We start from the raw sequence: 23494 nt of genomic DNA, 5'->3' as shown, positions 1-23494 counted from the left end.
TATGGCCTGGATTGACTACAAAAAAGGCGTTTGATAGCATCCCCCACACATGGATCCTCGAAACACTAGCATTAACAAAGTAGCACCAACAATCATAAAATTCATAGAGCACTCTATGAATAATGGCAAACAGTCCTACACCTCCAAACAAAGAGGGACACATGAAAACCAAAGACATCCCCATTAGAAGAGGAATATTCCAGGGAGACACGCTCTCTCCACTCCTTTTCTGCTTGGCACTGTCACCTCTATCTGATATGCTAAATAGAACTGGATGCGGATATAAATGTCACGGCAAAACGATCAGCCACCTTTTATATATGGATGACCTAAAACTATACGCTGCAAATGACAAACAGCTGGAAACACTATTAAAGACAGTTCATGGATTTACCAAAGAAATAGATATGAAATTGGATTATAAAAATGCGCCAAAGTAACCCTGAAAAGAGGAAAACTAGTTAAGAGTAACAACATCACACTAGATAAAACCAATGAAATAAAAGAATTAGACCAAAGCCAAACTTACAAATACTTAGGAATCCATGAACTAGATAAGACACAACACACACAATGAAAGAGAAAATAAAAAAAGAATATTATAGACGAGTTAGATCAATACTAAACACAGAGCTCAATGCTAAAAACAAGATAATAGGTATCAACACTTTAGCTGTCCCAGTTATAAGTTACAGCTACAATATCCTTAACTGGACACGAAATGAACTGACCAAAATAGATCGGAAAACAAGAAAAATAATGACAGGATCTAGGATGCATCACCCAAAATCTGACATAGAAAGACTATATATACAACGTATAGAAGGTGGATAGGCCTTATACAGCTGGAAAACTACTATAAAATAACCACCATAGGACTGCAAAAATATCTACTTCAGAAGGAAGGAAAACTGATCCAGATAGCGGCAAAACACGAGCAAAACAAAAAAATGTTCTCAGTATTTAAGGAAGCTGACAAATACAAACAAGAAATCATACCACCTAATAAACATGAAGAAGAAGATGAAGAAACAACAAAAGCTATAAAACAAATGAAATCCAAACTAAAAATAGAACAGAAACGAACCATGATAAAATGATGGCAAGAAAAGCCCCTTCATGGTAAATACTGGACTAAACTAAACGCAAAAAAAAACAAAGAAAAAATCCCAGCAATGGTTGAGAAGCTCAGGACTCAAAGCAGGAACAGAGGGTTTTAATTGCATCACAAGACAAAGCCTCCCCACCAGAAATTACCAAAAACATGTAACGAAAAGAAATATTACAAGTAACTGCAGATATGTGGAGATGGACAATAAACAATAAATCATATTATCTCTAGCTGCCCAGTCTTGGCTAAGAAGGAATATATTCACAGACATGACACAGTTGGAACCTACATACATTGGAAGCTATGCCAACATTATGGAATAACAACAGAAAAAAGATGGTATAGGCACACACCAGAAAAGGTCACAGAAAACGAGAAGCAACCATACTCTGGGATATGCCGATACACACAGATAGAGAAATTAAGGCCAACAGACCAGATATAGTTGTCAGAGATCATGAAGAAAAAAAATGCTTTCTAATTGATGTATCAATACCGGCAGATGACAACGTGTCTCTAAAAGAAATGGAGAAACTTTCAAAATACAAAGACCTGGAAATAGAGGTAACTAGAATGTGGAATCTGAAAACAGAAACAATTCCTATCATAGTAGGTGCATTAGGCATGATAAAAAAAATATTCAGACAAATACATAACAAAAACACCAGGACTTACAAACACATATAACATACAGAAAATTGCACTACTAGGCACTGCACACATCCTACGCAGAACACTTTCCATACAATAACCATCAGAGCATCACAACAAATCACAGCACATACCCAAGGCACACAGAGCTGCGCTCGGTAGTGAAGTGAAAGCACGCTATAAAAATAAAACTACTGAATAATAATAATATAATAATAATAATCCTTTCTTTATTAGCCACAGGGGCTATTAATTCTATAATCTCCATCTATCTATCATCGTCATCATCATCGCCTTCAATATCATGATGTCGTACTCATCATCACCATCATCATCATCATCATCATCATCATCATCATCATCATCATCACACATCACCATCACCATCATCATCATCATCATCATCATCATCATCATCATCATCATCATCATGTTCATTACTGTCGTCGTCACTGTCGTCGTTGCCCCTGTCTTTGTCATCATCATCACCATCGTCTTCTCCCTCTGCTCCTCTCCTCATCTTTTCATCTACACAATATCCATCCTCATCAGTTTCATAATCCTAGTCATCTTCATCATTAACAACTAACTATTGACATCTTTTTCCTTTATGATTATCTTCATCTCAGCCTGTTGTTTTTCTTTTTCTTATAATCATATTCAGTAGCATCATCATCATCATCATGTCCATCCTCATACTTCTTCTTCCTCTTCTTCTACCCTTCCCTTTTTTCTTTCTTGTATCCAATTTCCTCGTCATTATTGTCATTCGTTTCTTCTGTATTTTGGCAAATCATCTATTAAAATCTCCATCTCCCCCATGCCCAATTTAGGATCCATAATTACCCTCATCTAACTGACACACACTTCAAACCTGTCTTTAAACCCTACAATCTTTACTACTGACCCCAACCCAATCCAATTAGATGCAATAATACAACACTTAGTAACATTACCGTCACAACACGCCTCCCCACTGTAATGCCTCGCTCTACAATACTACCCATATGACTACATATAGCAGTGATGATATCCCTTCCCAATCCAATACTGGTACTGATTATACCCCCAGTTCCGCTTTGTTGATAACATATCTTACGAACCTGACCTTCCCGTCGATAGATTGCAACCGTAGGTGAGGCAGAAAAACCTGCAATTTCTGGGTGTCTCAACTTTACCCTCTTAAGGTTCTTGACTATGCAAAAATATAATCTACAAATGCCGAGTAGTAACACCACGCTCCCACCAAAAAAACGGTCTACATAGGCAGCACCGTTGATTTCAGGCACCACCATCGAGCACGCACGAACTTGCTTTCTCTAATCTAATTCTAAATGATATGCCTCCTTAGCAACTTATATGCACAAACTCAAATATCGAAATATTCCCCATACCTTACTCTGGTCCATCGTAAGAGAGGTTCCCCATACGACACTAATCTCGGCTTTTGTAAGTTGTGTTTAAGGGAATCGCTAAGCATCCTTCGCAACCACAACCCCTCATTATTTAATAGATTCCCAGATGTAATACTCTCTTGCAAACACAGGTTCACTCATCATTTTCCCATTTTGTTAAATCTATGTAATCGGATTACTATTGACCGTAAGATGCAACTAGGTTTCACTAGCAACTTATCCCTTGCATTAATACAACTTTTTCTACGGAATTATTCCTTTTTATGATTACCTTTGCACATTCGTTTCACCCTGTACATCGTACCCCCTTACAGTCACCCCATCCTCACACCTTGTATTCTTCCCCTTTTCTCCATCTCTCTACAACCCAAATCACCCACAACTACTTCACTGCTCTCGGTACCAGTCTATCTACTCCTCTTCCCTCCTTTACTCTCATACACTTCTACATACCTCAGTACTCTCCTTCACCGACAACCCACCTACATTACTTGATCCCCCTCTTCAACCTAAAGCCTCTAGCAATAACTGCTGCTGTCTTAACTACCAAATTACCCCTCACTTACTCTGTCCACTACCCTCTATCTTCTCTCATACCTTTCTACTTACCTTAGTAATTTCCCTCCTCCGCCAACTAACTTCTTTTTGTCGAATTGACCCTTAGCCACACCATCAGAATCTATAAATTTGACCTTTCCCTCTCTTTAATAGTTGCCCTTCCCTTTAGTTGTGGGAATAATAGTAATAATGCCACATCCATCCCACGTGACGAGTGGTGTGGGAAGTCGCTATAAATAAGGTGATGTCGGTTAGTATAGAAAGAAAGTACGAAGTAGACGGTTTTAGTCGTGTTTCTACTGGTCTAAAAACTATACTGCTATACCGAAGAGGGCGTTAAGAATCTGACATTAAGGATTATAACAGATGCGACGAGAAATGAACAAAATCACGAGGAATTATCAAACAAAAGTTTTTCTTTTGTGCGAATTTTACGGGAAAAAAATCGCAGAATTACGGAAAATTTGGTGGCCAATTCGCTCGAGTTGCAAAAACAGCAACAGCAGCAACGGAAAGAACAACAGCAGCAGCAGATGCAATTGCAAGAACAACATCAGACGCTACAAAAACAACAATAATTAATATTACAGCAACAAATGCTGTAATTAATGAATAGTAACTCATCAGCAAATGCTGGAAAAAATGTTCTCGCCAGATTATGTTGCGATTTTACTGGTCCTATAAACGGTTCATACTACTCAGTGGTAGTTGATAGTTTCTCTAGATGGTCTGACATTTGAAAGTGTAAAAACCCAACTACCTCAAATGCGACAATTTTTTTTCTCTTTAAGTGTTTGCGAGGTTGGCATGACAGAGGCGATGGTGTCTAACAACGGAACACAATTTTGTCTCTTGAATATAAAAAGATTTGTGAAATAGTCGCAGTAGAGGATGTAACTATTGTGTTGTACCATCTGAGATCTAACGGACAAGCAGAACGCTCTGTCGATACGTTCAAGAGAAAGACGAATAAGGAGGTCACGGGCGTGGTAGCTCTACAATAATACTGAAGAGCATACCGTGTGACACCAAATCCAAATACACCAACAGGTATACCACCAGCAGAGTTGAAGTTTGCGAGGAAAATAAAACCAGTCTTCGACAATTGCCACCGGGCAGGAAAAGAAAAATTACAAGGGAAAATACAGTAAGATTTTTCAAACTTAGTGAAAAGGTATTTATGAAGGCATATAAGAATGAAAAACAGAGTTGGGAAGATGGTGCGATCACCAAATGCATAGGAAAATGCTATAGTTGGTAAAAAGTAGAAAAGGCGTATACAAGAGATACATGAACCAACTGAAGAAAATAAAGATTCGTTGAGAACGAAACCAAGAGAATGGAAGAACCAATAGAATGGCTATATGATACTTTTCAAGTACCAACACCACTACAGGTGATTGAACCCAGGCGCACAAGCGTAAGAAAAAGAAGATGTACATGGTTCCTGGAAGTGGATACCAAACGGAAAAAAATATTAAATATGTGACTAAGAAAAAATACCCCTCAAAAATGAGAAGTGGGGTGATATAAAGAGTATTGCAATTAAAAGAAATAAAATGACACTCCATAAGAAAAAAAGAAAGTCGTAAAAGGGGAAATGTTGTTGGGATAGAAATAATAATGGTAGACCCCTCCCACGTCACGTGTAATATGTGAGTCACTATAAATAAGGTGACGTCGGTTAGTATATAAAGAGAGAAAGATAGAGAGGGACAGAGTACGAAGTAGGCAGTTTTAGATAGCCGTGTCATTACTGGTCTAACAACTATACTGTTATAGCGAAGAGAGTGATATAACAATCCGACATTAAGGATCACAACATCTTTCACATTGTCTCAACTTCCCATTGTTCTATAACCAATATCCCTAAATTTTGACATCTATTCACAAACCTAACAACTAACTACCCTTCAATTACTAGCCATTTCACCCCTCCCACTCACCACCCAACTCCCTTATCCTCTCATCCTTCTCTGCCTCAACAATCCCACTCTCCACCGAGACTTCTACTTCTCCCTCTCCAAAACTGCTTGCTCTACACATTTAACCCCCCCCCCCTTTAAACTTCTCTGCATCACGATCTGAAATGTAAGATCTTGCTTCTACCCTGACGAGGAAGGGTCAACTTACCCAACGTTTATTTGATTCCATTACTGGCCACATATTCTGATGAGCTACAACTACAAATATTATGACGGATTTCTGAGCCCCAGAAACGGATGTTGGATTTGTAACACCTTGCCTCCTCCCCTTTAATTTTCTCTGTCGTCTGTACGCAGTGTAAGTTTGATCTATTAACATATAAATATTTATATATTTATGCTCAAATATTCATCGTCTAAAAATCTTCAGTCTTTACTTTCTTTCTCTTTACATATATAAATATACCATATATTTTGTATATCAAGCCCAAGCTGCTGTATTTAATTTGTTTACCCACACAACTGCTTCTGTATCTGATCACCTGGATTCCTCTTACAGTCACACATTACCCAACCAACTGGTAAAGGTGTCGGAGTCTAAGTTCGAATCATTTGAGCGCAACAAAGGATTTTCTTTAACGAGAATCTTTAGATCTCTTATTTCAATTATAAATACACATGTACACACACACATAAACACGCATATATATATATTGCGTCTCATGTTTGATCTTTGACTTCTGGCCGAAATCACATCGCCATGTTGATTCGCTAGCTTCTTCGCGCATTTTTTTCTCTCCTTCTTTCTGTGTTTCTTTTCTGTGTATCTTTCTGTTGAAGAGCGTAGGCTCGAAACGTTAAAGACTTGTTTCATTTATATTTCCTGAGCGCCATACTAATACAATTGTTTGTTTGTATTCCACCTGCCTTCGTCTTTTGTTTATATCCGTAAACTTGTCTTCGTCTTTTGTATATTTTCATAAAGCTTACCGTTATATATATATATACGCATACATAGACGCACACACTCACGCACACGCACATACACACACACACATATATACATTAATAATAAAGAGTATAAATATAGAACTGGTGTGTATATACATACTTGTATGTTTTGTATGTATGTATATGTGAAAATTCTTGTTTTACATTGTGTACGTTTTCTCATGCGTATAGTTGCATATATAGACACGCTCAAATATATTTAAATGATAAACTTCTGGAAAGTCTTACCGAATTTTGCAGTTCCAGTGAGAAATTGGATCTGTAATCTTTGAATTAGCTTTACGTTTCTGGTATTGACAAGCTCAAATTTCTCAAAATTGGTATTTAGGTAGTGTTACATATCCCAGTGCGCTAGTAATTACAGGTACAAACCTGAACTTGTAATCTGCATAGGGTATCGTCAGATTTCTCAATAGTTCAGTGTAGGTATTCCCTTTTTCACTGATCTTCAGCTTAATGTTAACATCCGCTGGGCAGCAGATTTCCACAACTGTACACAGTTTCTCTTCTCAATCCCAAATCCTTATATATTTCTTTACTATTTTATATATTTCCTGTCTGTTGTGCTTACACTTTATTGAGGTCTGCATGGGACATTCCACCAGTATTCCTTTTTATTATGAGTGGATATGGCTTCTACCATAATGTGGGTCCTTATTTCTTCGTCCTCTTTTTTTTTATCCCTTGCATATTCTTTGCATAAAGTTTCATGTCATCCACAAAGAAACAGTGTGTAATTTTGGTGTTTCTGTTTCCGTGTGAACCAGTGAGATATCTTTTAGACTTCAATAACATGAATGACAAAGGGTTTACAGAAAGTATAAACACTATCACAGAGAGGCTGTTGCCTTCGAATAGCCTTTGCGACATTGTATTCTATCAGTGATTATACAGTCACTCTTTGCGTTTAATTTCAATATGGTGGTCTACGATGAAGTCAGGTCAACTATGGTTTTGACCATGCTCACTGGAACTTCAGCAAGTTGAGGGACTTCTAGCATCCATGTGTAGAGAACATAGTCAAAGGCTTTCTTGTAGTCTAGCTACATTGAAGCGAGGTTCCTCCTACGTTCTCGCACCTGACATCACACCTTTGTTGATTAACAATTATTCGCCATTGCCCCAAACTCCCTTCTTCCCAGTTGCTTGTTCTGCAGTGAGGATGTCATTAGTTTCACACTGGTCCTGGAGGAAGAGTTTTAAACATGCTGTATATATCTTATACATTAAGTTCTGGCAGGCAATTGGCCGGTAGATTTGTTTGCTATGTTGATGGTTCTGCATTTGGGGATCAACTTTGTCTCTGTCAGAGCTAACCAGGGTGGTATGCTACCGTTCCCAATGAGAGTTTGCTGGTAAAGTTCGATAAGATATGGTCGGTAGAATGTTAGCTTCTTGTACCAATATCCAGCGAGTTAGTCTCTTCCAGATGCTTTTCCATCCTGGAGTTTCTGGATCACAGTTGCAAGGGTTTCACCATCAATGTTGTATGTCTTGGATGTAATGCAGGAGCAATGACATTTTCGGATTTCTTCTAGCCATGGAACATCTTGGTTAAATTCCTTCTCTTCACTCCAGATTTTCCTCAACAAGGAGTCTATGTCTCCTAATGAAGGAGCTTCTGTAATGTTCACTGCTCTTCCTCCTCCTCTCATGTCTGTCTACTGCTGCCTGGTTCCAGTTGAATTTTTATTGTTCTTCTCTCGGTTATTCTCTTCTGATGTCGAAGTTAATTCACTGACAACTTTTAGCTCTTGCTTCAGGATAATCAGTTCTCTTTTTGCTGTCTCCAAACATCATTTCTATCTCTTTTACTTTCTGTTGCTGGGACGCATAAGGATTTGTTTGTTTGCACGCAATAAGCATCATTACATGACTTTTGGTCTTCCGTAAAGCAGTTATGTTCTTCTCTGTCTTCAAAACCCATGATGGTACTTCCTTTGTTGTTTCGGTTTTGTTTACCTTCTCAATGTCATTCATGTCCTGCTTTGCAGTAGTAACCAGAGTATATAGACTGGCGTGTGTGTGTATGTATGTATGTATGTATGTATGTATGTATGTATGTATGTATGTATGTATGTATGTATGTATAAATATATGTACGTATGTATGTATGTATGTATGTATGTATAAATATATGTACGTATGTATGTATGTATGTATCTATCTATCTATCCATCCATCTATCTATCTACCTGTCTGTCTGCCTGCCTGCATATCTATCTATCTTTCTATCTATCTATCTATCTATCTATCTATCTTTCTATCTATCTATCTATCTATCTATCTATCTGTCTGTCTGTCTGTCTGCCTGTCTATCTATCTATTTGTCTGTCTTCCTGTCTGTCTGTCTGTCTGTCTGTTTATCTCTCTCTCTATCTATCTATCTATCTATCTATCTATCTATCTATCTATATATCTATCTATCTTTTTATCTATCTAACGAATATCACTTCCTCCCCCTCTCTCCCTCTCTCTGTCAATCTAACGAATTTATCTGACAAGTGAATATGTATAACGTTTCACTGATTTTTAGGCAACTTATTTGGTGTCAATTGTTGTCCATATATTAACCAGTATTTCAGTATCTTCAGTTAACTACTCTTTCATATATCTACTATTTAAATGTTAATGATTTTAACTTCATGAGAAGACCTTCAATGTGTGTCTAATTGTAATATTAACAGATTTGAATCGCAACCAGAACCATGGGGACGGAATATATATTATATCATGTCCGCAACGGTAGCGGTTTCCTTATCACTTAATGTTCTTTGAAAGACTGCTAATGAAACGATTGTAGACATTAATTAGTTCTGTATCATATCTCTGTTCTCATTAAGGTAACTGGCATGTGGCAGTTTTATACATTGTAAAATGGATTTAATTTAACAGCGTTTCTTGAGTAAGTTTGTACTCTGAAATAATATATATCTCATATATAACTGACGTACTTTACGGTACTTTAGTTCAATACGTGGGACTTTGCAGGTTTTCTAGAATTCGAATTATATACAACCTTCAAGTAGTATTTCCAACAACATTGAGCCTGTGAGTGTATGGACTGATATTATAAAGGATATACAGGGTGTCCATAAACAACCCTTATAATTTGAAAGATTCAGGAAGAATAGAAATAAGGATAACTCAGCAAGTTGCATGCAACCAATGGGACTCACGTAGAAATGTTCTGATGTTTCTAATAAAGAACCGCTAAGTTACGTCGACGTAAACAACCCAAGACCTGTTGACAAGAGTGTTGGGGGATAAACACAAAAGCAAATACACACGCATATATACGACGGACCTCCACACAGTTTCCAGTCGCAAATTTACTCACAGGGCTTATTCGACCCAAGGTTATAGTAGACGTCGCTTACCCCAGGTGGCGCACAGTGCTACTAAGGAATCCATGTCTGTGACAAGCAATCGTTATGCCACAGGGCCATACCTGTGCCTACATGGAAAATAATATTTCTATCATAGATGAGAATGTTGTATAGACCCCATGATATGCACATAACAGAGTCTCGTTGTTGTGTCATTTTTATATTTTATCATCTTCCATCTTTTGTTGTTAGGGGTTTCACAAAAGATTTTCTCTTAGCTTAGGAAATCTGAATCAGATTGAAGGAACCTATTCCTGTTCAAACAACACTGCCATAAGAACAATTCAAAGAAATAAACAACTGAACTGCGAACATGAACATTTATTCAGTTCGTGTTGAGTAAAGAGCATTTTAGACAGTACTGAACAAGAGAAAACAGATTTATTTACTTTTATTTTAATGTGTATAATATTTATCTTTCTTTTTTCAGATATTTGCATGATAATCGAATAAAAAACTATGAGGATGGTGCTTTCTTATTCCTCCCCAGCATAAGTCACATGTAAGTAAAACGAATCTCTTTGCTTATTGGAAAATTAAGATCTTATATAGAAGAGATCATCAGTTTCTCAGTTCTTTGTGAAAGACAGGTGACAATAAATAACGATGAATTGCTTTTAATTTTAGTGGTTCGAAAAGGTTATTTCCGAGTATTGTGTTTTATCATTGTAAATCTATGTTCAGATAGCATCTGGGTTGATTTAGCCTAATTTCATCCATGTTTATAAATATACATAATAAACTGGAGATGATATAATGGCCCAGACACATACATGCATAAATGCTTGTGTATGGGTATGTATTGGGTCATCCCATAAATAATGCAGCTTTTAATCTTTTATTTTTCAAAATTAAGATAAACAAAGTTCTTTTTTAATCTAAAAATATACTCTCCTTCATTTTCTATAACGCTCTCCCATCTATCTGGTAGACTTGCGAGGCCCATCTAAAATTCACTTGTCCGTGACAAAAATACCCCTCCATTACTGTTCTGACCTCGTCTACAGAATTCATATGTTTTTCGGTCCAAATGATTTTGAAGACTGTGGAATAAATGATAATCAGATGAGGCAATGTCCGGTGAATAAGGTGGGTGGGGTGACGTTTCCCATTCAAACTGCTCCAGCCTTTGGAATTTCAATCTTCTTGTATGTGGCCGAGAATTATCCTGATGGAAGAATACCTTTCGTCTTGAAACCAAAGATGGTGATTCTTCTTCTAGCGCTGAATTAATCTACTCAAGCTGCTTGTAGTAGTTCTCCTTTGTTATCGTTTGGTTTCCGGTTTAAAATCTCAAAGAGGATAACAGCACTTTACGTGGGTGGAGACCTCTTTAGCCTGTGATTTCGTGGTGAAACCTTAAAAGCCAAGGGTTTAGTGCGGAATAATATGACAAATGTATTTGAAACAGACTGGATGGAATTATTTAACTGATGGGACTTCACCATCATTTTGTTTTTGTAAAAAATGTGAATCGTTCTTCCGGAGGAATTAAGAAAAGAATTAAAGAACATTTTTCTTATGAATTTGGTTTTTACACCAAACAAAGGCGAAGTTTCAAGTAAAAGAAAATTTTCTACCGGTATTTAAACCAAAAAGGACTGTACTTTTGTCAACGTCAAAACGAGTTAACGAAGAGTTGGATAGACTTGAAAAGCTTCGAGTTATTGAAAAACTTGACAACGCTGAATGGGTGTCCCCAACAGTTTATATCAAGAAAAAAGATCTGTGTATATGTTGAGTTTTCAACAGAGATAAACGAATATTTGATGCCATATAATTACCCCTTACCAAGTCCGGAAGAAATTTTCGCGAATCTGGAGGAAAATTTTTCCGAAGTTGGACCTATCTGAGGCACACCTGCGGGTACAGGTTGATGAGAAATGTTCAAAATTACTAACGATAAATACCCATAAAGGAATATATAAATTTAGTCGACTTCCTTTTGGTATTATGTTAGCACCAAGTAGGTTCCAGCAAGTTAGGGACACTATGCTCGCAGGTTCGTATTTCGCAATAGCTTATCCTGGCAACATAATCAAAATAAGTGAATCTCGTGGTCAGCATGCTGAGCATGTTAAAAAGGTCTTCGAAAAAATAAAAGATTAAGTTTAGCGAGGAATACTGTGGATTTCTTGTGCCAAGAATAAAATATCTCGGGCAGATTATAGATGAAAATAGACGTAGACCAGACCCGTCAAAGGCGAGTGCAATATAGAATATGCCTCCCCCGACAAACATTACAACGTTACAAGCATTGGGGTGGGGCTCGCAAATTACTACCAGGTACACATAGCGTATATGCATGATTTGAGAGCACCGCTGATTAACTTGTTAAAAGGACGTTAAGTGGAACTGGTCGGACAAATGCCAAAATGATTTTAAAGAAATTAAAAGCATCTTAACGTCAGAATTGTCTTTATCACGTTTTGACCCGAATTTAGAAATGGTAGTGGCATCAAATGCTAGTAAAATTTGGTATTTGAGCTGTAATTTTACACAAATATGAAGATGGTATCGTGAAAGCTGTAGCTCGTGTTTTGCGTTCCTTATTTCCGGCTGAGAAAAGTTAGAGTCAAATAGAGAAAGAAACATCAGCCATGAAATCTGCGGTAAAGAAGTTCCATGAATTTATACATGGAAGATGATTCCGTCTGCAGATAGACCACTGCTCATTATTCTACTTTCTGGTTTTGTGAAGCCTAATCTCTCAAGATTAGTATTTAGGTAGTGTGTTACATATCCCAGGGTCCTAATAATTACAGGTATAAACCTGAACTTGTAATCTGGATAGAGTAACCGCAAATTTCTTAATAGTTTATCGTAGGTATTTTCATTTTCGCAGATCTTCAGCTTTATGTTTATGTCCGCTGGGCAGCTGATTTCAACAACTCTGCACAATTTCTCTTCTCCATCCCAAATCACTATGTCAGGTTTGTTGTGTCTACATTTTATTGAGATTTTCACGGGGACATTACACCAGTACTCCTTTTTATTATGAGTGACTACGGCTTCCAGTATACTGTGAGTTTTATTTCTTTGTCGTCCGGATTATCCGCGGAGCGAATCTCATTATACAGTATCGAAACTAAAACATCATATCTTAGTGTGTGTGTGTGTGTGTGTGTGTGTGTGTGTGTGTGTGTGTGTGTGTGGTGTGTGTGTGTGTGTGTGTTTGTGTATGTGTGTGTGTGTATGTGTATGTAGTTACCTAAAAATCAGGAAAAAAAAGAAGCACTGGGGGTCTGTTATTAGGCAATAAAATTGGTATATTAGTATAGTTTATTTAATGTTATATCATAGACCAAGGCAGCGAACCGGCAGAACCGTTAGCATGCTGGCCAAAAAGAAATGGTCGCCGACGTTTTGTTCGTGTTTATGTTCTGAGTTCAAATTACGCCGAGGTCGACTTTACCTTTCATCATTTAGAGATTGATAAATTAAGTACCAGTTGAGGAGAGGGGCCGCTATAACCGACTTACACGCTTTGCTGGACTTGCTGGCCTTGTGCTAAAATTGAAGACGACGAGCTTGCAGAATCGTTATCATGCTGGACAAAGTGCTTGGCGCTATTTCTTCCGTTTATACGCTCTGAGTTCAAATTCCGAGGCAATCTTTACTTTTCAGCCTTTCGGAGACGATAAGTTAAATACCAATCGCGTACTAAGGTGGATGTAATCGATAAGACCCCAGCCATAAATCTTCAGACATTGTGCTTGTAATAGAAAGAATATTATATTCTTGCGATAATCAAATTACCAAATGGTTTCATGGTGGAAATGCAGAGGCGAAAGCACCAATCATCAAACATGTCGGAATGGAAATGTTACGGATATTATTACTTTTGATAATTTGGTAATCATGTGAATATATCATAATAATAATAATAATAGTAATAATTATACATGTGTGTGTTTATGTACAAACTGGGTCATCCCATAAATAATGCGTTTTTTCAGTTGCATGAACTACCTGCATCAACTTGTTATAAAAGCAGGTAGTAGTTCTACCTTGAACATATTCTTAGTGTAAGTTTTGAAGCGTGCAGTTCGATTTTAACAGTTATATTTTCAAAGCTATAATGGAAGTGACAAAGGAACATATTCGGCTTATTTTGCTTCATGAGTTCAATAAAGGCAATAATGCAATGGAAAGTGCGAGGAATAAGTTTAACCAGTGTCAACAATGGCGCCAAAACTTCCGAGTCGGAATCTACAGCCTAGAAGACAAGCCTCAACCAGGAAGATCTGTAGAACTCGACGAGGACGTTCTGAAAAATTCCATCGTAACTGTTGAGGAACTGGCAGATAAGCTTGGATTTGATCATTCAACCATTCTTCGATACCTGCATGCCATCGGAAACGTCAGAGAATTGGGTCAATTGGTTTCCCTCAAACTTTCTGAGTTTAATCCCGCGGGGAGAATGAATCTGTGATCTTCTTTCATGTCACGTCTCAAGAGTGAACCTTTTTTGAACCAAATAATGACTGGTGACGAGAAATGGGTTCTCTAGAAAAATGTCAAGCGCCGGAAGTCGATTAAATTTATACACTCCTATATGGGTATTTATCGTTAGTAATTTTGAACATTTCTCATCAACTTGTACCCGCAGGTGTGCTTCAGATAGGTCCAACTTCGAAAAAAATTTCCTCCAAATTCGCGAAAATTTCTTCCGGACTTGGTAAGGGGTAATTATATGGCATCAAATATTCGTTTATCTCTGTTGAAAACTCAACATATACACAGATCTTTTTTCTTGATATAAACTGTTGGGGACACCCATTCAGCGTTGTCAAGTTTTTCAATAACTCGAAGCTTTTCAAGTCTATCCAACTCTTCGTTAACTCGTTTTGACGTTGACAAAAGTACAGTCCTTTTTGGTTTAAATACCGGTAGAAAATTTTCTTTTACTTGAACCTTCGCCTTTGTTTGGTACAAAAACCAAATTCATAAGAAAAATTTTCTTTAATTCTTTTCTTAATTCCTCCGGAAGAACCATTCACATTTTTACAAAAACAAAATGATGGTGAAGTCCCATCAGTTAAATAATTCCATCCAGTCTGTTTCAAATACATTTGTCATATTATTCCGCACTAAACCCTTGGCTTTTAAGGTTTCTCCACGAAATGTCACATCACTTATCATTTTGCCCTTCAAACGCAAATTTTTCCTGAAACATCACGTGCAATTTTCAAATTTTCTTTCGACCTATGTTTTCCGATTTTCTCCACGTATCTGCGTTTAGTGTTGTGATATCTCGGCACGTATCCAATTGTAACTTGGCATTCCACATTATTCATTTTCAAGAACACAAATTTGCTTTTCTGAGCCTCGTTTAGATTGTTTTGTTAGCAATACTTTCTTCGAAGATTTTTATTCGTTCGAACTTTCTTTTCTCGCTCTGCGATGTGGGGTTTTATATCCGAATTTCCCAGACTCAAAATATTAAAAAGTTTTACAAGACCAGTTACACTTAAAATGTAAGCCTCCGCACCAATAGTATGGATTGAGTCGTAACATTTGTTTTGCTTTTTTCTTATCCGTTACAGGTCTACTCGCATGAATATGAGACCAGTCTTGTTCTACAGCTTTATCCGCATCATGTCTTAAATTTATAATGATCTGGAATTCCTCTACAACTGCCTCTATGTTATTAACCGAGCTTCTATGTTGTGTTTGGCATATTAGCTGAACAATGACGAGCCTTTTTTTCTCTTTGAGCTCTCGCCAGTATTCGCCTACTTGCTCCCCTATTGTGGGTGCTGTCTCCCCTTTGTAAGCTGTCTTGTTTCTGCACCGTCCTTCAATACTCCGTAAACTTTAGACTACATTCCTAATCTCACAGTTAACCTGTGCTTTCATACTATGCAATTGTTTCCCGTACATGTAGGGACCTACCGAAGGAGTAAGTTCTACAGATCAAGATTTTATATGGGTTTCCGGCCTTTCTACTACTTTTATCCATAGATTTTCCTTTTCTAAGATGGTATGCTTGTTCGCCATTTGGGTCAACATCAACGAAAATGACATTCTGTTATTTCTTGTTGTCATACCATGAGTTGGACTTATCTATGTTTTTCCTGGTTCATTTGCATCCCGTTTCCATCACTTTTTATGATGGCCTTGTACTTAGCCCTGGCTTCTTTGTACACTCTAATCCTGTTCTTTTGGTTGTAGCCAGTGACCTGTACGCAGTGGATGAAGTGTTCTATATGTCTTTCCAATTCACAAAGGTCTCAAATGCGTGACACATTCCTCATCACTCTCACCAAGTCCACTATTAGAATATGAAACTTGCGTTGTCTGCAGTAGCTTCCTTCTTGTGGTCCAAGTATTTAGAAGCCATAGGTTGGGCATAGTGGAAATGAAAGACCTGGACCTTACTATTCTTAGTTTCCAGCCAGTATTCCGCATCTAAATCCAGTAGCCTATATTTCGGGTGCGTGTTAGGGCTGTCTACTGTAACTTTATTTCACTTTGGCCACTATGTCGATATCAACCACATAGGGGCAGCACATGGTTAGGGTTCTAGAGTTCCCTGCTAATCTCCCTTTGAGTCCCTATCCGACCATAACATAAATAGGTTAGCCTCATCATCAGCGACACTCACACCGATGGCTACACCTTCCTCTTAGGCGTATATCTTGTTATTAAACTTGAATATGTGGCCCTTAACTGTCACCCGGGGACTCGCTCGTACTCATCGCACGTGCAACCATCTCTTTTACACGATCATCATTTTGAGTGGTTGGTATAGCGCTGGTCCACCCGTTCCATCTCTCTCTCTAGGAGTCTTCTTGGCCACTGAGGTGATAGTAGGGGGTCAACCCTTTACCGATGTAGTGGGACAGAAACGACTAATGTCATATTCATCTAAGTAAGCCTTGTCAACTGTCAGTTTCAGGAAGGGGCCCAGTTCTTCTGTGTCAACATCAATGGATGGGTATAAGGATACTACATCCATACTGCTCATTACACATCGCGCCAGGTCGTAGCTATGGTTGCAGTCACTGATTCAGAAGACTGATTGAATTAATGAGAATTACGAAGGAAAGAAATTAACATCGTATTAACAAAGGATGACATAGTAATTAAAACAAAATATTTTCTTGAAGGAATAAATAATTTAGAATTAAAATAATTGTAGCGTGGTTACGGTAACTTAAAAAGTAAATTAATAAATAAATTAATAAGTAAATACTCGGTAATGGTTCGGCCAAAGTGTAAAGGGTTCAGAACATTCTCTTTTCTGAAGATTATTTTTGTTAAAAAAATGAGTGACGAATGTGAGCGAATTATTTGAAAAGCCTATTATTTCAGATATACCTGCCTTAATTTCCAGATTTATTTAGGATGTTTATCAATTAAAGCTATTATATCAGATATAACTGGTATTTTACTCAGCAATACCTTGCAGGTCAGCAAAAACTATCGACTTTGACCAAAATACCTAATGTGTTTGCCGGCTGTAGCTAGGAGGTCAGCTCTATCTAATAGTTGGTAATCTGTATGTTATAGATTAGCTACATATATCTTGTATATCATCTAAATCTAGTTTGTTACCTGTTTGGTATATCATGTAGTATATTACCTATACATGTCCACTATATATTGTATGTCATCTATATACTGCATTCCTATGTATACTCCCTGTAGTCTCTTTGACCGATACATTTTATTGTATCATGTTTGTCTTACGTCTCCGAAGTATATCTAGAATGCTATCTAAAGAAGATATTCTCTCTTTCTCTCCATCCTATTTAATTGTACCTTACCAATTCTGATACGCGGAATTCTGTAATATGTCCCCAAATAATTATATTCGTATATATTCGTTTGCGTTTATATGTGAAGAATAATTAAAGACCAAAAGAAAGAAATGTGAGCTTAGTTCATGCTGAACCTGAAATACAGTTTGATTCAAAGCAGAAAATATTTTCACTTCAACAAAGCCTATTGTAGCATTTAGACGGAATAGAAATATAAGAGAACTATTAATCTCTACTTCTGACTCCAGGAAGTCTAACATTAGAGTATCTGCACGCCGTACTTTGAATAACAGCCGTAAGAGATGTAAGCCCTGTTCATTGTTCTTGTCTTCCTGTCCATCTCCTTTAGTTTCTTCTCTCTCCACTTCACGATTCCAGCGCCATACCGAACTATTGCGACTGCGTGCGAGTTTATTGCCGAAATTTCTGGCATTTACCTTCGAAGCCAATATATTTCTCACTCGCCTCAGGTACTCTCTTTTTGTCTTTTCCTTCATGTCGTTGTGTTTGATTCTATCTGCCTCAAGTATTTCCGGGTATTTATAGCTGGATCGAGGTTGAATTGCCCTCATCCTTTCACCACTTAGCAACCATATGCCTTGTCCTGAGAAGCTTTCCTCGTCTCATCACCGTCGTAGCACATCTTGAGACTCCAAACTCCATCTTAATTTCATTGGATAAAATCCGCACAGACTGGACTAGGCTGTCCAGTTCTGATTCAGTTTTTGTGAATAGCTTCAGGTCGTCCAGGAATAGCAAGTGGTTTAGTTTTCCTTTACCTCTTCCCAGATCATACCCCAACTTTGTCTTCTGTAGTATTTCAATCAAGGAAATCATTCTTAGCACGAAGATCAGTGGGGGCACTTTATCTCCCAGGAAGATTCCTCTTTTTGATTTTCGCCTCTCTTAATGCTTGATTCCATGCTGCCAATTTCGTTCACGAGTCCTTCATGCCATTCCATGTGAGGCTTCACATATTTTCTACTATTCCATACATTCCCATTGTTCTTATTATCCAGGTGAGTGCTTTCATATCGTTTGCTTTAAGATTGACAACCATAACATGTTCAGGTTTGTGTGTCGTTTCTTGCAGTTCCTGCTAATTAGATCATCAATTAAGAGCTGATCCTTCGTTCCCCGACCCCTCCTTCGGCACCCTGTCTGTTCAATATCTAGCAGTCCACTTTTTTCAAGAATCTATACGGTTCACCGGCCAAAACACCTGACATTAGTTTCCACATTAGCAGAAGCCTGTTATTGGTCTAAAGTTGGATGCAACATTTCCCTTTTCAGGATCCTCGGCACATAACAATATCTTTCCTTTTGTCATCCAGCTGGGTAATTTCATTCTTTCAATTTTGTTTCCATTTCTTGCCGAGTGTCTTTCCGACACCCAGGACAGAGAAATTCACTATATACATTCGTAGACTATTTAAATAAACACACCAGATTACGAAGGGAAGTTATGGCATGGAAAGAAGGGAAAGATGAAGCACAGAATTGGTGAGCCAAATGGCTGTGCCATGCCATCATTATTGTTTAGAAAAAGCAGAAAATATTTAATGATATTTCGAAAAATAAACCTTTATCATTTTATTTTCTCCTTGCTAATTATGAGCATTCACGTGCATGTCTGCCATAGAAACTAAAAAAGAATACATCTCTGTACTTCTTCAGTTTCTGCAGTGGTACATCTCCAACCTTAAAGACAGCTGGTGCGTAGAACAATCACAACGTTCCTAGTGCCACAACGTCCCGTCAAAATGTGTTTTAGTCAGAAACAATGGCCAGGTTGTTATTACCAAACCTCCGACACCAAAACCGCCCTAAACCACCATAAAATGGAATCATTTCAAGTGGCTAATAGTCTTCTCGCTTAAAGGCACTTTATTATTCAACAATGTTAGCTAAAAGAGAACAGGAACTTTATATGGTTCCACTTTCCAGTAAAAACCATTTCACATTATTGATGCTATCAGCATCTTTTGGAAAAAATAAACCTGAATGTCATAACTTTAATAAGCTTGCTCAAATTTTATAAACCTTGTTTCTTCTTAAATCAAACAGAAGTTTCTCTTTTGATCTGAAGCGTATTCAGTTAGAGTTCTCTTTATAATTACAGCTACCTCAAAGGCAATAAGGATTTGATGTGTGGATGTCACCTGCCAGCCTTGGTGAAATATATGAGAAATAACTATAACAGAACTGTGAATGTCAGTGGCGAGTGTCAGTCAGATCTCGGCAAAAGAATACCAATACCGAAATATTCGCAATGTACAAGTTAGTAAAATCCTCCTTGTTTCTCTTGTTCTTTTATTATTAACACAAAGAAAATTCCGGTTATTCTCTGCAGCTCACAATATAATGTCTTACGAAACAGGAACAACAGATACAGATATAAAGAAATAAACGTTTTACCATCCATACGCTTCACATATTCTTTCTGATGCATTTAAGGAGTCAACTGTATCACACAAACCCTAATTGACACACACACACACACACACACACACAAGCACACATAATGACACACACATACACACAACAGCGCACGCAGGCATGAATGGGCATTCACATACACACATGTACAGAGACACATCCTCCTTCTAACTCACCCTCTCTCACATACATTCTCACTCACATCCGTACGACTACATAAGCATAGAACCAGAAGATAAGATTGATATTGAAGAGGTCGTGAATGGCGACAAAATGTCTCTAACAACCATAACTGGTTGAGAGAATAATTCGTTAACAAATGATTAAACAAATTGACGAATCATAAAGAAGTGAAATTGAACAAGTGCGAGCGTTTTTTATTGGCATAATGACCTCCCCGAGGTACAATAAATGCTCTAGTATTCGATCCTCAGAAAAGGGCAGCTTGGTAAGAAAGCCTACCCTCATCTATGGACATGAATGTTGATTAACGACCGGAAGAGTGTGATCACAAAAAAACAGAGGCCGAAATTAATTTCCTCCGAAGAATCTCTAGAATAACACTACTTGACAGGGTCCATGCTTCGGAGATGACGGCGCCTCTCCAAACCGGCAGAAAATCTAAGGGTAGACCAAGAACAAGATGGTGAGATAATATCCAGTTTCAGTCGGTCCCGTTCGAGAATCCAGCCAGAAAGTGTATTGACAATTGCTTTTGATAGGACCCTATGCATGAGGTACTTCAGGACTCTATCTTCATGACCCTCACTAGAATAATGAACATAGAGGATGAACATATGGAGGAAAATGTGCAGTGTTCGGATTAAATATGACGATCTTTATATCCCATTTTTTCAGGAAAAGCTTAAGGTATTCGTGAACAGTCAATGGCGTTGGAGAGCATAAACATAAAGTTGTAGCTGAGAAAAATTTAGCTGACATGGAGAACTGGGATCCATCTGAATATTGGAAAACAGTCACATGTATCATTATGTTTCGTACCGGTTATCAAAATGCTAACATCATGCTTGCTGCTCAATGCTTTGTGAACAATGTAAAGACTGTAAGACGTGACATGGAGAGATTCAGCAGAAACTAGAAGCTAAAATTCGAATGCGAGAAGAAAATTATTTGAGAAGATCAAATATCAAGACAAGATAAATTCCAAGAAACAAAAGAAAAATCAGGAATATAAAAAGTCTGACAAGATGGCACACTTCATGAAGATCAAATAATGTAGACGGTTCAATCAAGGCGTTGGTACACATGTGTGAAGAGAGGGTAAGAAAATGGGTGTCAGAAGGAGGAGAGAAGAGCAAAAGTGTTTTTTTATTGGAAGAAGAGTGAACACAATTAGTGAGAGACGGAAGAAGAGCGATTGCGTGGCGGTTATGTATATGGGAGTGAAATGGTTGCAGTTGATAGCGGCCAAGCAGTAATGAAAGGTAAAAGGAGGAGAGAGACGTGAATGAGTTAGAGGTACAAACCAAAGCAAGGTTTAAGAAAGTGAATGTGTGAGAGCACATGTGTGTGTGTGTGTCTGAAGAGTAAGTGTGCATGAATATGTCTGGGTCCATGTACCAGTGTATACTTGTTTGTATGTATGTGTAAATGATAGAAGACGCTAGGGGAAGAGGTGTGCGTGTGTGTGTGTGTGATAAAGTATGAAGAGAGTAACTATGATGACCGAGGTGAGATGTTTGTGTGTGTAAAATCTGCGGCGTGGGCAGGAATTGAAATCAAAAGTTATATAAGTTTTGAGATAGAAGATATACATCACTTTCCTGAAGAAATGGAGAATCCGGTGCTGAAGGTCAACTTGAAAATCGAGAGGCGTTGGGTAGAGTGGTCGGTGAAGCGAAAACATCGAGTGACTGGTGATGCTTTGCCAAGTAGGATGCCTCTATGATACTTTAAGATGTCCTTGATATTATGGGCCAGTGTTCACCTAGATCGGATCACGAACAAGACTTGTTTTGAGTATATGAGGCTGGTAAATGTCTTTACCGTGACCCTTTCCAAGGCTGCTGTGATTGGCTGGAGAAAAGGGAGGAAGATATCCTCAAACCAGAGACATGCCTTGATTGTTTACAACAGAGAAGAAGCCTCTGTTAAAGGCAGCCATGGTTCCAAGTGATGGACATAATATGGGGATCGATTACGTACACCACCCAAGAAAACATACACGTCATTATGTATAGAAATGTATATGTGCACACGTACATGCACACATACACACACATACTCACAGATATACACGTACATACATACATACATACATACATACATACATACATACATACATACATACAACTTTCCAAAAGAAGAGTAGAATCAAATATGTGGAGCAGGGCCACACACGAAGACGAAACGTGTCACTGAAGAGGTCACAGATGTGCGACGAAAGATTTTCAGACAATGGTCATGAGTTAGAATAAGAACAATAATAAAGGTATATTTATTTGGCGAAAAAATATGACCATCCCGAAATACAACAATATGTGTTTCAACACGGGATTTCACATCAGAAGTCTTGGAAAATAAATTCATAAACAAGTAAAAGAATAAAAGACTAATAGACTATGTATTATAACATTTTATTATATATTTAAATTAAATGTCCTTGACAAGTCTTGCCAAGCAGTTTGTCCTTTCATTTTGCTTTTAATATATATATATATATATATATATATATATATATATATATATATATATATATATATACATACATCACCGGAACTGTAAAAATCTGTACAACTCTCCACAAGTTTATCATTTATATATATACAATTATGTCTAGATTCGCAAGTGTATGCATGAGAATACATACATAGTGCAAAACATACGAATCTGTACTTATACATACATATATACATACGTAGATACATACATGCATACATACGTAGATACATACATACATACATACATACATACATACATACATACATACCATACATACATACATACATACTACATACATACATACATATAAAAGTACCCTGTTAATGTTGTTGAAACTCTAATGAAGAGCCTAGATTAGAAACCGGTTCTCTCCTAATTGGCAAGAAATCTTCAAATAAAACTGAATACTGACATACATCCTTAAACTTATATATTCAAAAGAGCAGCATACTATTGCTAATGTTTTCTAATTTTATTCAAATATTTTTTGGCTCAGTTCATGCATTAAGACCATGTTTATTGTTCACATGTTTATAGTTCATAA

At 37.5% G+C, this 23494-nt stretch overlaps 1 protein-coding gene across 1 annotated transcript in view; it reads left to right on the top strand.

Annotated features, from left to right (window-relative positions):
- Nucleotides 1-23494, top strand: part of LOC118768406 — a 73510-nt gene that overhangs the window by 8757 nt on the left and 41259 nt on the right. Inside the window, exons 3-4 of the mRNA XM_036514792.1 lie at nucleotides 10491-10562; nucleotides 19952-20109. Coding sequence (XP_036370685.1) covers nucleotides 10491-10562; nucleotides 19952-20109 — 230 coding nt within the window. The remainder of the gene's footprint in view (nucleotides 1-10490; nucleotides 10563-19951; nucleotides 20110-23494) is intronic.

This window comes from Octopus sinensis, linkage group LG29 (assembly GCF_006345805.1).
Source record: "Octopus sinensis linkage group LG29, ASM634580v1, whole genome shotgun sequence".
NCBI lineage: Eukaryota > Metazoa > Mollusca > Cephalopoda > Octopoda > Octopodidae > Octopus > Octopus sinensis.
The sequence above is the reverse complement of the archived record's forward strand: the minus strand, read 5'-3'. Positions and strand labels throughout refer to the sequence as shown.